At 34.5% G+C, this 15125-nt stretch overlaps 1 protein-coding gene across 1 annotated transcript in view; it reads left to right on the forward strand.

Moving 5' to 3' along the window:
- Positions 1–15125, forward strand: part of col11a1b (collagen, type XI, alpha 1b) — a 91474-nt gene that overhangs the window by 63851 nt on the left and 12498 nt on the right. The window contains 12 exon segments of the mRNA XM_051133839.1: positions 514–621; positions 1145–1198; positions 2453–2506; positions 5659–5766; positions 8833–8886; positions 9588–9641; positions 9723–9776; positions 9900–9953; positions 10747–10854; positions 10955–11008; positions 12234–12287; positions 12378–12431. Coding sequence (XP_050989796.1) covers positions 514–621; positions 1145–1198; positions 2453–2506; positions 5659–5766; positions 8833–8886; positions 9588–9641; positions 9723–9776; positions 9900–9953; positions 10747–10854; positions 10955–11008; positions 12234–12287; positions 12378–12431 — 810 coding nt within the window.

A 15125-nucleotide genomic window follows, 5' to 3' on the forward strand; every position in this document is an offset into this window, starting at 1 on the left:
TTCTTTATGACTGAAAAAAGAAAGACATGAACATCTTGGATGACAAGGGGGTGAGTACATTATCTTTATCTATTTTTGTTCTGGAAGTGGTCTTCTCCTGTAAGCAATGCTCTAAAGTCTAAAGATTCCTATGGGAAACAAAAGGGAGTTTTGGTTCATTAAAATTCATCTTTTCAATAAACACATCTAGCACAGATAGCTTAGCCAGTTTAATGCAGCATCCAAACAGAAAAATTCAGTTCATTATGACTTTTACAGCACACAGTTAAAGCTGAAATCAATTAGCTGACAGAAAGGTTTTATATTAATTAGTGAAGATATTCTTCTGCATAGTGTTTAAATGCTGTTAATTAATTGCAGTGGATCTGCCATTAGCCTTGTGTGCTCAGACTGCCTGTATTAACCGGATTAAAGTATTCCTCATAGGATGTAATGCATAGAGGTGTTAGCCGTTTCCTAATCTGCTTTTTCAGACTTACAGAATGTAAAATGTTCGGTCTTAACTTCACGCAGGGTGAGAAAGGACCTCCCGGTCCTGCCGGTCGGGATGGCATCCAAGGTCCTGTTGGACTTCCAGGCCCTGCCGGACCTCAGGGTCCACCTGGAGAGGACGGTGATAAGGTACAGCACTCTCTACAGTGTGATGTTTCAATTCATAGACATCACGTCGTTCTTACATCTGCACACCATTACTGACCATGCGGACAGTGTTTTGACTTATCCATCACTATAACCAAACAAGACACAAAATCATTACTATAGTGAAACCGAGGCGCACACGCACACTTCTGCACACAAACCAAGTAAACAAACGTGCTTTGAGGCTAATGTATTCCAGAATCTATTATCGCCCTGTTAAATGTAGAATAGTGCTTTTTTAGATCCTTATCACGTCCCAAGTCACATTATTCTTTTCGGCTGTGGCGGCAATAGTGTTGGAGGGGCCAAGTAATCAATTAATTGCAAAAACATCCCAAGGTCTTGGTTTTACTGTTAAATTAAAATCTCCGGAGTAAAGTTTGCTCTGCTGTTGATGCTGAAGTGACCTTGAGAAAATTTTGATGACCAGGCAAGTTGGGAAAAGTTGTAAACAGAGCTTGGGGTTACTTGATTTTCAAACTTGATTTTTTTTTTTTCTTTCTAGGGAGAAGTTGGAGAACCAGGTCAAAAGGGAAGCAAGGGTGACAAAGGCGAACATGTAAGTTGATCAGTATTCGAACAATTTATACAAAGTATTTGTATTTATATTTGTAATATTTTATTATAAATAAAATATTCAAAATATTAACTATTGTATATTTATTTGGTAACGTTTTATAATATTGTCCCATTAGTTTAATGCATTGACTAAGTACTTATAAAGCAGTCATATTCCATAATACTATGATCTGTCTTTATTGTCCATATTTATTGTTGCTTTTTTTTAATCCTTGTGACTGTCTATTGCATGTGTCATTTGCAACATGTTAGTTCATGTTAGCTCAGGTCCATTGAATAATATTAACAGTAAAACTTTTGGTTTTAATAATGTATTAGTAAATGTTGAAATGACCAAGTTTAAAGGGATAGTTCACCCAAAAATGGAAATTCTTTCATTAATTGCTCATTCTCATGCTGTTCCAAACCCGTACGACCTTCGATCATCTTCAGAACACAAATTAAGATATTTTTTTATGAATTCCGAGCTCTCTGACCCTGCATAGACAGCAATGCAACTACCACATTCAAGGCCCAGAAAAATATTAAAGACATTGATAAAAATAGTCCACGTGACATCAGTCGTTCAACCGTAATTTCATAAGGCTACGAGAATACTTTTGGTGCACAAAGAAAACAACAATAACGACTTTATTCAACATTTTCTTTTCTTTCGTGTCAGTTTTCAACGAATAAAGTCGTTATTATTGTTTTGTTTTGTTTTTTTTGCATACAAAGAGTATTCTTGAAGCTTCATAAATTTAAGGTTAAACCACTAATGTCACATGGAGTATTTTAATGATGTCCTCACAACCTTTCTGGACCTTGAACGTGTCAGTTGCTGACGTTGCTGTCCAGGGACAGAAGGCTCTCGGATTTAATCTAAAATATCTTAATTTGTATTTTGAAGATGAAAGAAGATCATATGGGTTTGGAACAACATGAGGTTGAGTAATTAATGACAGAATTTTCATTTTTAGGTGAACTATCCCTATAACTAAGATTAATAAATGATCTGATTATATTTTTGATTGTTAGTTCATTTTAACTAATGTATGTTAACTAAATTGAACCTTATTGTAAAGTGTTACAATTTATTTTATGTAAAATGATAATATTATTATAGTAATATTATTTATACGTGTTTGCTTACCTTTTCACCTTTTCATTTACACTTTATTACAACTATTGTTCATATGAGATCTAGCGTCTTTACAATCAATCCCTAAATTGCTCTGATTGTCTGTTTCTGTAGGGTCCACCAGGTCCAGTTGGTCCTCAGGGTGTAATTGGAGCTCCAGGTCCTGCTGTGAGTACTTACAACCTTCAGTTTGAGCCATATAAGATGAAACCCAAATGATGACCTCTTTTTTCCATTCATCCTGGAATAGCTGTCACACAAATATATCATCTTTATTATTGCAGTGATTTCACACATACAGTTGAGGACAAAAGTTTACATACACCTTGAGGAATCTGCAAAATGGTAATTATTTTACCATAATAAGAGGGATTATACAAAATGCATATTATTTTTTTAATTTAGTACTGACCTGAATAAGATATTTTACATAAAAGACGTTTACATATAGTCCACGAGAGAAAATAATAGTTGAATTTATAAAAATGACCATGTTCAAAAGTTTACATACACTTGATTTTTAATACTGTTGTAACCTGAATGATCCACAGCTGTGTGTGTGTGTTTTGTTTGTTTGTTTGTTTGTTTGTTTGTTTAGTGATAGTTCTTCATTAGTCCCTTGTTTGTCCTGAACAGTTAAACTGTCCGCTGTTCTTCAGAAAAATCCTTCAGGTCCTTCAAATTCTTTGGTTTTTCAACATTTTTGTGTATTTTGTGTATTTGAACAGAAGGTTCAAGAAAGTTAAAACACTCACTAATGCTCCAGAAGGACAAAAGAGATATTAAGAGCCAGGAGGTGTAAACTATTTGAATTTGAAGATCAAATTTAACTGATTTCGTTTTCTGGGAACATGTAAGTGTCTTCTGTAGCTTCTGAAGGCAGTACTAAATGAAAAAATAACATTATTTAGGCAAAATAAGAAAATATACACATCTTCATTTTGTTCAAAAGTTTACACCCCTGGCTCTTAATGCATCGTTTTCCTTCTGAAGCATCAGTGGGTGTTTGAACTTTCTGTAATAGTTGCATATGAGTCCCTCAGTTGTCCTCAATGTGAAAAAATGGATCTCAAAATCATACAGTCATTGTTGGAAAGGGTTCAAATTGATTTGTGGGACCTGAAGGATTTCTCTGAAGAACTTATGCCTTTATTTAGATAGGACAGAGTAGTTGGACAGAAATCAAAGTGGGGAAAAGAGAAGGGGGTGGGATCGAACTCGGGACACCTGCAGGTCATTTTTATAAGCTCAACCATTATTTTCTCTTGTGGACTATATGTAAGCGTCATTTATGTGAAATATCTTATAAAGGTCAGTACTAATAAAAAAAAAAAAACATACGTTTTGAATAATCCCTCTTATTTTGGTAAAATAATTAACATTTTGCAGATTCTGCAAGGTGTATGTAAACTTTTGACCTCAACTGTATAAAGTATCTTCACAGCTCAAGTCTGATTTTTTTAGCTCAGGGGTGCTGTGCTGGGCCTATTGATTAATAATCTGGGCTATTAGCTGAAAGAATGTAGCTTTGAACCTTGCAAAGGGTAACGAATTAACCTTGAAATAATGTTTAAACAAATGTTTTATGTTTGCAAGGCATAGAAACTCTTACACGTGGCAAAATCATTGGAACTTTGTAACTACTGGCCTAAAAGTGCTGGTTACATCAACTGGACAAGATTTTCTTAGATTGAGTCACTCTGATTTTTTTAACCTTGGTCATTATTGTTGCAGGGGGATTATCTTTGTGTTAAGTGCACTAGAAGTTGCTTTGGATAAAAGTGTCTGTTAAATGACGAACTGCTCACACTTGCTCAGTTTTGCCTCTGTCAGGCGGCCTGCTGAGTTGATAAAGCAGCAGTGAGAGTAAGTAGTCAGGGCCAGGTGGCACACAGTTGAATATTTAAAGTTTATGACTCAAGCTGAACACTCCCAGCTGGGCCTCTCTGTTTCCTTGATTCATTAGCTCTATAAAAGCTGATAATTACACCTATTCTGTGCAGTTATGTGAAGAACATTCTTGGAAACTATTCAGCTGTTCTTCTGAGTAGAATCTTACAAATTTGGAAACGTTTGAGACGTTAAATCTATTAGATGACTTAGTGATGTTAATACTGCTTGAAAGATCCTAGTCACTTAAATATGAGCAATATTTGACTTAACCTTCTTTCTTTATATGCATATGTTATTAGGATTGTCACTTGATTTAAAAAATGTAATCAAATTAATTAAATGCAAGGATGTGATTTACACAGAAATTAATGTTTTCCCACATAAAATGTGAAATGGCCTTATAACGTAACGCATGTCGATCATATTCCATATTTGTAATAAGATTTGTTTGCTTTTAGGTGTCCCTGTTGTTTTACACTAAAATAAAAGCGGTATGATTTTACATTTGGAAGCAAATAAATTAACATTTAGTAGTGTAATTTTTTTTCTGTTGTTATTTTATTTTAATTTAGTTAGTTGTATCAGTTAGTTTTTTTGTTGTTGTTGTTGTTGTTGTTGTTGTTGTTTTTTGTTATTCACTGATTACATGCCTGTACATGATCAACTAATTGAATTGGTTGCATGTTCACACTGAATAGACATTCAGTGAGCTGTTTTTTTTTTTTTTTTTTTACTTTGTTAAACATATCAAATTAACATGTTAAACCAACATAAATTTTAATTAATGAATGTACACATAAAAAAAGAAATTATATATATATATATATATATATATATATTTATTTAATTTATTTATTTGTTTATTTCTTTTTTATTTATTTTTTTTTTTTTTCATATTAATAATGCTTGTTAACCATTATGGTGAAGTCTGTCCTGTAGGTCAGTCAATATCGCATTCCCTCATAGCCTCCAGTACAAATACTCCATATATCCTGCAGTGACCTACCATTCAGACATGGTCTTCTCACAGGCGGTGTTGTTACCTCACATCTCTTTAATAACCTCATCTTCATTCCGCTTTTGTTTGAACTGTGCTGAACCCTTCCTTTCCCCTTCCACTGACCCTGTAGAGCAAGCGTCATCTGAAATGAGGGCAGCACATTCTCACCCTCAATAATTCCTCTGGGCGTTCCTCTGAATGGCACATCTTTTCAAGCTTGACTTTTGATGTCTCAGGGGGTAGATCTCATTTTCATGCTTGTCTGCACCCTACAGTAGAGTATGAAAGACATTCTGGGGTCAGCAGACTTTACATGTAAAGAGACTGTTGTACTGTACTTTCCCACCATCATGTTAAGAGTTTGTATCAGTTTCAGATGTTTACCATCATTATGTTATCATTTACCTGAGTGTTTTTTCTTGTGTAGGGAAGTGACGGAGAGCCCGGACCTAGAGGTCAGCAGGGTATGTTTGGGCAGAAGGGAGATGAGGGCCCCCGTGGTTTCCCAGGTCTTCCCGGTCCCGTCGGTCTACAGGTACAGTTTCATCTTTACACAATGTAAACACCTGTTATATATCTGCTGCATGCATATTATTTAATTTACACATTGCTCCACTATTAAATATCATCAAGGGAGGATAATTAAGCAAAGGGAGCAACAGCCATTTTTAAAATCTGGATTCAATTATGTTGCTCTAAACATCGCTGATTGATTCCGTCAGGTTTAGTTTACTTGACGTTTTCAAGCTGAATTGTAATTTTTGTCCTGCTAGCGCCACCAGTTGGATTTGCAAAATGGATAATTGCTTCTCAAAACCGAACAGAGAGTCCCACTTCAGCTTCCCAAGTTCAAGCCATTGGTTGAGCCATTGTTACAAACATTGAAACACAGAAATATTTTGATAACCACTTTGAAAAAAAAAAACTAAGCTGGTTGACTGGTTTTAGCTGGTCATAGCTGTTCGCAGGCTGTTTCTGGCCACTTCTTTAGCTAGCCAGGCTGGTCTTTGCTGGTCAGGCTGGGAGACCAGCTAAAAGCAGCTACTTCCATCTTAAACCAGCTAAGACCAGCCAACCAGCTTAGGCTGGTTTTAGCTGTTTTTTTCAGCTTACGAATTGTTTATACACTGGCCATTAAAAGTTTTGGGGTCAGAAGATTCTATTTATTTATTTATTTATTTATTTATGAATGAAAGTAATACTTTTATTCAGCAAGGATGCATTAAATTGTTCAAAAGTAACAGTAAAGACATTTATAATGTCACACAATTTTTCTATTTTAAATTAAAGCTGTTCTTTTGAACTTCCCATTCGTCAAATAATCCTAAAAAAATATGTATATATTAAGCAATGTTAAGTTTTTAACATTGATGATAATCAGCATATTAGAATGATTTCTGAAGGATCATGTGACACTAAAGACTGGAGTATTGGCTGCTGAAAATTCAGCTTTGCCATCATAGGAATATAGCATTTTAAAAGAGATCAGTTTTTATTAAGAAATAGTTATTTTACATTTTAATAATATTTCTTAATGTTATTGTTTTTTTTTTTTTTTTTTTTTTTTTTTTACTGTGATTTGTTTGAGTCTAATAAAAATGGAAGCCCATTTTAGCCACTGAATGGACTTTTTATCTCACATTTCTGACTTTTTTTCTCAGAATTGCAAGTTTATCTTATTTATATAAATGTTTATACATAAACACGCAATTGCGAGTTATAAAGTCAAAATTGTGAGATATAAACTCGCAATTCTGAGAACATCAGTCTTTTTTTCACCCTCAAAATTGGACTTTATAAACTTTATAACAAGTTTATATCTAACAATTTTGAGAAAAAATCAGAATTGTGAAAAAAAGTTAGAATTGTGAGATATAAACTCGCGATTACGAGAAAAAAGTCAGAGTAGCAAGTTTTTATCTCGCAATTATGACTTTATAACTTGTAATTTAAAGTTTTTATCTCGCAATTCTGACCTTATAATTTGCAATTTAAAAATTTTATCTTGCAGTACTGACTTTATAATGCAATTTCAAGTTTTTATCTCGCAATTCTAACTTTAGAACTCACATTTTTAAATTTTTATCTTGCAGTTCTGATTTTAGAACTCACAATTAGTTTATATATCTTGATTCTTAGAAAAGTAAGAAGTGGGAAAAAAGTTAAAACTGAGATATAAACTCCTAATTATGAGAAAAAAACCATCAGAATTGCAATTCTAACTTTCTAACTTGCAGTAGCGAGTTTATATCTCACAATTCTGAGAAAAAAGTCAGAATTGCAAAAAAAGTAAGAATTGGAAGATATAAACTCGCAATTACAAGACAAGATTTTTTTTTGCAATTCTGACTTTATAACTCACAATTGCGAGTTCATAGCTCTTTACAATTTATATTCTGAGAAAAAAATATCAGAATTGTAAGATTAGAAGTCACAATAACCTCTTTTTTTTTTTTTTTTTAATTCAGCGGCAGAAAAGGGCTTCTATAAATAAAGAGGGCCTTGGTGAAAACCTTAAAAAAAAAATCTTACCAACCTGAAAATTTTCAAGGGTACAGCAGCTTTCTCTGAGAAAGTATTATAATATTGCAGGAAATTACACACTTCACCTTTGTGGGAATAATGAGGGAGTGATTTTCAAATGGCAACAGAGACTGTTACTCAGCACAGCAATATTACAAAGTCACTCAGAGCAATTGACTAGTAATCAAAGGTAATAGAAATAGTGATTCATCCCAACTGTGCTAATTGTTTGTGCTCTGCGTCTCCTTGTTAGTACCTCTCACTGATCCTCTGCAATAATGATTTTTGATATGAAGAAATTAACCATCTTAATTTGTTTTCTCTCAAGTTTTGAATAACTTGCTAATGAGAAGTAATTGGACTTAATTAGAATTAAGTCACTGAGTTTCATTATCTTTCCAAACCCCACTGTAAATATAACGTATAAGCTGTTTTGACAGTTGGGAAAATTGTGTCCCTCAAAATGACTGTGAAATGTCGCTTCTGTCCTTTTATAGTAACAGAACATTTATCACAACAATAAGCGGTAAGATATGCGTTAGCGGGTACCAAAGAGCATGTCTGCGAAATACAATGACCCAGAATAGCCTTGTAATTACAGATGTTGACTATGAACAATGGAGAGACGTCTATTGTCATTGTTTGGTGATAATGATCTGAAAAACATTCAAACCTCTTTAGTCAAGCACAATTATATTGCAAAATGAATGGCTTGCCAAGCTTTGTCTCTTTTTGTGTTTAATATTTTCAAAGTGACACCGGGTGTGACACATTCACAGGCACCCAAATGCAAATGCGTTAAATGCCATGAGGTTCCTTCTGCTGCTAATTACCAAAATTGTTATTTGATTAATAGTGTTTACCCGACGGCTCAGAGCTGTAAATGTATAATATTAATATTCAACACTAAGAGACTGATTGTTATTCTAAATTGTTACGTAGTTCATGGGGGAAGAGGAAACATGAACGTATCCGCTCTTGTTACTGAAGGTTTTAGCATTTTTGAAATTGGAATAGGTCAACTCTTATGTAACCTGGCATTCTCCCTGATTAATATGTAAAACTTATTCTCCTCTAGGGTTTGCCAGGACCACCAGGTGAGAAAGGAGAGAATGGAGATGTCGGCCCAATGGTGAGTTTATTGTCAAAGTGCAGTGTTTACTATAGTTTTGTCATAATTAGTCTCAACTATGTACTGAACATTCATACTTGCTTAATTTAAAATACAGTTACAACAAAGTTTGTCAGTGTACTGCATATGTTTAATGTAATGGTGTCATAAAAACATTAAAGGGATAGTTCACCCACAAATGAAAATTCTGTCATAATTATTCACCCTCATGATGCTCCAAATTAAGATATTTTTGATGAAATCCAAAAGCTTTCTGACCCTTCATAAACAGCAATGCAACTACCACATTCAAGGCCCAGAAAGGTAGTAAGGACATTGTTAAAATAGTCCATGTGTCATCAGTGGTTCAAATGTAATGTTATTAAGCTACGAGAATATTTTTTGTTTATTTAAGTGATAAATAATTGTTAGTATTTCTGTTAGTGTTAATTCACTCGTGTTCAAGTTGGTCATTCAAATTCACCACATTGACCAACAGAAAACTTGACGTCTTCTGCTTTATGCATTGCCACAGTATTGACAGTGGACAATCAGTCTGTTTGCCCATTAAATTTTTTAGAAATTTTGCTAATGCGACTTTATATTATTAGTGCTAGTGCTATTGATTATTAAACACAAGATGGGTCGATTCTTGATGGGCAGATTGAATCTTTCAGAGTTTATTATCTCCATTGTTTGACAAACTGTTGTTTTTCTTACAGGGTCCACCTGGTCCTCCTGGTCCCAGAGGTCCTCAAGGTCCTAGTGGAGCAGATGTGAGTTCAACTGTCCAATATTTGTATAGAAACTCAGTCAGAAAGATTTGAAACAGCACTGTGTTGTTATTTGATTGACAGGGTGCTCCTGGCCCTCCTGGAGGTATTGGCGCAATGGGTGGAAATGGTGAAAAGGTTGGTATTTTTTCTTGAAGAAATCACTTCAAAACATGATTATACATAAATATGTATTGTAGTTATTATGTTGAATGTGTACAGATGTCACATTGTAATCAAACTGAATTTGTTTCCCTTCAGGGTGAGACCGGTGAGGCAGGTAATCCAGGACCACCAGGAGAGCCTGGTCCAGTAGTAAGTATTTGTTTTGTTTTGTGTGATTTTATGAGTGCTTACCAGGCGTATCTGCCCTGTATGTAATTGAGGCTAATCTACTGACATTCAAGGAGCATAACTACACAAATCCTCATTTCCAGAACACATAAAGCTAATGACCTTTAAGGTGTCAAGGCTGCTACAGTCCTTTGCGGTGGATTAATTTTACCTCAGTCTGCTTTAGAACGACCATGTGAAAATTTTCCTCTTGCTCATATATGCTGAGGTGAACATCACTTGCATTCCAGATGGTTGCTGTTATCATCATCCTTTTTCACCCAGGGACATTATTTCAACCGCCGCCTGCTGCACAAACCTGTTTATGTGATATCAGCATCTTAAATGCTGATGTTTGTCTGTTTGTCTCAATGCTTTTTGAGCCTAAAGAGGACAGTAGATTTCTGCTTGCATTAGGAGTTTAAGACAACATTCAAAGTTAGTTTTGGCAACCTTTCTTTACACTTATTATGTTATACTTGTTGCAGTGATATGAACTTCAATTCACTTTGTCAAATTTAAAATGCATTTCAACCTGTTGGCTGCCTCAATTCAAATTAAGAAATTCTAATTGATTCTGAATGGTGCAACCATCCAAAATGGCCTAGCAACTGCTAAGCAATAAGTAACCATTATAATGTCTTTATACCCAGCATTTTACAGTTATTCTCCCTCTTGGTCTTGAAAATAGCGTAGCATCAGCTTTGAATTACGTAGTTAATTTTTACATAATTTGTAATAGCAGGATGTTGATAGTTGTTATGTCTTTCCATAGGGACCCAAAGGTGAGCTTGGAGAGAAAGGCGAAGCTGGCCCTCCTGGAGCTGCAGGACCCGCTGGAGCAAGAGGACCCCCTGGAGATGACGGTCCCAAAGGAAACCCAGTAAGTCTCCATCAGTGACATCCCAGAAAGTAGCCTTCAGCTATTACACTATGAATAATAATAATACTATGAATTGATCTATCATTTTTTTGTAATTTAGGGTCCTATTGGCTTCCCTGGAGATCCAGGTCCTCCTGGTGAACCCGGAGCTGGTGTAAGTTTAATATGGAGACATTCAAACACAAGAGTTTATTCGCCTCGCAACAGTAAAATAACTATTTCTGTGCAGAACAAATGCATTTTAACATGCTGGAAGTAATAGAGTGAGGGAAGAATGTGTGCAACTCTTTTCTGAAGCACTTTACAGTTGAAATCAAAAGTTTACATACACCTTGCAGAATCAGCAAAATGTTAATTCTTTTACCAAAATAAGAGCGATCATACAAAATACATATTGTTTTTTTTATTTATTACTGACCTGAATAAGATATTTCACGTAGAAGATGTTTACATATAGTCTACAAGAGAAAATAATAGTTGAATTTTTAAAAAAATTACCCTGTTCAAAAGTGTACATACACTTTATTCTTAACAGTGTGTTGGTACCTCAATGATCCATAGCTGTGTTTTTTTTTTTGTGTGTGTGTGGTTTTTTTTTTAGGGCAGTTAAACTGCCCGCTCTTCTTCAGCATCTTTAGCATTTCCGTGTATTTAAACCCTTTCCAGCAATGACTGTATGATTTTGAGATCCATCTTTTCACACTGAGGACAACTGAGGGATTCATATGCAACTATTACAGAAGGTTCAAACGTTCACTGATGCTTCAGTAGGAAAGAATGCATTAAAAGCTGGGGGGGTGAAAACTTTTGAATTTGAAGTTCCAGGGTAAGGGAACTGTTTAGGACAAATAAGGGACTCATAAACAATGATCACTAAACAACAACAACAACAAAAAAAAAAAAACACACAGCTGTGGATCATTCAGGTAACAGCACAATATTAAGAATTAAGTGAATGTAAACTTTTGAACGGGGTCATTTTTATAAATTCAACTATTATTTTCTCTTGTGGACTATACATAAACGTCTTTTATGTAAAATATCTTATTCAGGTCAGTACTAGATAAAAAACTGTATATACAGTATAAACATTTCAAAGAAAGTTCAGTGCACAAATGTTTCCACTCAAGCAACATTTTTTTTGGATGCAGTGTTTAGCATATATTATAGGCTTCATTACACATTGTTTAAAGAAAAACATTGTGCAAGATGTGGACAATCAATCAAATAAATAATTAACAGGCTGTCAAAATAGTCATTAGTTACAGGCTTAATGTCCAACAGCATATTAAGCAAATGTTGTGAGGAAACTATAATATGGTGCTTGATGGAAATTAAATATTAGGCAATGTTGTGATGTAATGTCCTGTTTCACACAGGGACTGGATGGCCTTGCCGGAGACAAGGGAGATGATGGAGAGGCCGGTCAGCCTGTGAGTGATGATCGACTTTCACTGAAAATCATATTTTATGTTCAAACATAATGAAACGTGCTAGTAATGCATTGAATTTTTACACCACAGGGTCCACCTGGTCCATCTGGCGAAGCTGGTCCTCCAGGACCCCCTGGAAAGCGAGTGAGTAGTTTACCAGTGATTTAGTTTATTTGGTTTAGTGTTGGATAAGCTTTCCAAATTACAAGCTTCTTATAATATCGAGCAGTTCAACTAGAGACAAGCTACCAGCAGTTTGTTACATTACAAGTTACTAAGAAAAAGTAACTAACTACTTCTAAGCTACTTAATAGGACACTTAATATACATAGTTATTTGTATTTGATTTTAATACATATTAAAAAAATCATTATTAAATAAAAAAATATAAAATATGTGTTAAATTTAAATATGTGTACCAAGTCTCTGCTCAATTATAAATAATAGAAACATTGTAAAAACTATTTGTAAAATTAGAAAAATAATTGATGTGTCTAGTGGTGATGTAATATTTTAGATGTATGCGACTAGTTATATCTAGAAATGCACACATTTTTGAAAAAGCATACAAGTTGTTCTATTTTATGATAGGTACAATATGTTATGGACTAATGGTGATTCTAAAAGAAAATGTGCAGATTCTACTGTTGCTATAGTTACAAACGCAACTTTCACATACATCTGATTGAAGGAACTGCACGCTCTTATATCAGCATTGTTGCGCTGTGGTTATGTCAGCAAACACTTTGTTTTATAGCTCATGCATTCAGCTTAACAGCATTAGGAGAGAACATATTATTATTCAACAGAACTGTGCTCATGCATTTTAGACACTTACATTATGTTCTTGCTCCATCCATGCATTGAATGAGCAGGTTCAGAGTGGGTTTGGAGTTAGTTGAAGCTGTGAACAATATCTGTGTTTATCTGAAAAATTTTCTTCATCATTAGTAAAGGATGGCAAATATTCTGGGATTTTTCTCAGTGGATAGCAAATTAATCCACTTTGCCTTATAAAGCATTGTGAGACTGTTTTACCCTGCCAAACGATTCAATGCTTCAAAACATTTTGGAATATTTTGCATACCGTCTGACACATTCATTGAAAATGGGAGACTCTAGATGCTAAAGAATTCATCATTTGCCAGTCGGGCATTGCAGTTCATATTCTAAGCAAAATAATGTAGCATTTCATGTCATCACACCGCTACTTGGTTAAAAAAATAGCTTGCTACTGAAAATGCTGCACTATTTAAAAAGTAGCATCTCTACTGTCAAGCTAATGAAAAAAATGTTAAAATGTTAAACTAGTAGTAGTAAAGGAATATTTCACTTCCAAAATTGAAATTTCCTGATAATGTACTCACCAAGATCATCCAATTTACCCACTTCATCATCCAAGATGTTCATGTCTTTCTTTCTTCAGTCACAAAGACATGAAGGTTTTTGAGAAAAACATTCCAGGATTTTTCTCCATATAGTGGAAATAAATGGGGATGAGCGGGTTGAAGGTCCAAATTGCAGTTTCAATGCAGCTTCAAAGGGCTCTACACGATCCCAGCCGAGAAATAGGGGCCTTATCTAGCAAAATGATTAGTCTTTTCCAAAAAAACATATATATATAGTATATTGATATACTGTATTGATATAGTGGGGCTAAAGGTGCCCCGGGGTAAATTTGATATTATTTTCTATGAGGCGCCACGTAGGATTTAAATCAAACTTTGCTTATCAATACATACACAAAACATGTGCATATACACCTAGAAATTACTTGCATATACATGTATACTATTGGATGTTCAATATATATATATATATATATATGAAATACACATGCATACTAATATGAAATCCATACCAATACATCTTATGTTAGTAATGAATGCATATACTCTTAAACTTGATGCATGCATGAGCTAATAAACACTTGCTTATACATATAAACTTGATCCATGCATATACACCTACAACAACACGCACATATACATATAAACTCGCTGCATGCAGACACACCTGTACATACACGCATATAAACTTGATCCATGCATATACACCTATAAACACTTGCACATACATATAAACTCGGTGCGCGGATAAACACCCATAAAACACTCACGCAAACATACAAAATAAATTTCACAAACCTATACAATTCTGATAGGTAAGACGAATGCTTTAGTTGTGTATATACATATATGCAAGTGATTTCATATGTGGATGTGCATGCAAACGGAAGGCATTTCAGTGTAAAAGGAAGCAGCGCCACTTCCGGCGGAATCTCCAGATGCCGGGGCATTTTAAAATGCTTAACGTGACTTAATGCATTAAAAACAGTGTTTTTAAAAGACCTTCAATATAGCATACAATGTACCAGGGCCGTATTTTCCACCGGTAACTTTTCAAAATCCCGTTCAGCACCAGCGAGAGTTCACGCGATCATTCAAACAAAACCTAAAAAGTAAAACGCGCACACACCTTCAAAAGCAATTTTAATACCCCACGCTTAGAGAGCGAATCCCTAATACATGCAAATTAGGCTACATAACATATTTAGGATGTTATTAGTATGTAGGCTATAATAGGTTGTGTAGTTGTCTGTAGCTCTGTATCATGCTTGTTGGTCTTTATTTGCACTTTGAATATAAGAGAGTAGCCTACTTTGATTATGGCTGCACCTATTGTTCGCACTTAATATGACTATATACTGTTTATATTTATATTATTTTATTTATATTAATTTGGAAAAAGAACTTTAGTTAGGAGGTCAAACATTCTAGAAGCTCATAATTCATGTACAGTTCTAAGGTCTGAAGAAACTTATGAAATCATACAGAA

Source organism: Labeo rohita, chromosome 2 (assembly GCF_022985175.1).
Source record: "Labeo rohita strain BAU-BD-2019 chromosome 2, IGBB_LRoh.1.0, whole genome shotgun sequence".
Lineage (NCBI taxonomy): Eukaryota > Metazoa > Chordata > Actinopteri > Cypriniformes > Cyprinidae > Labeo > Labeo rohita.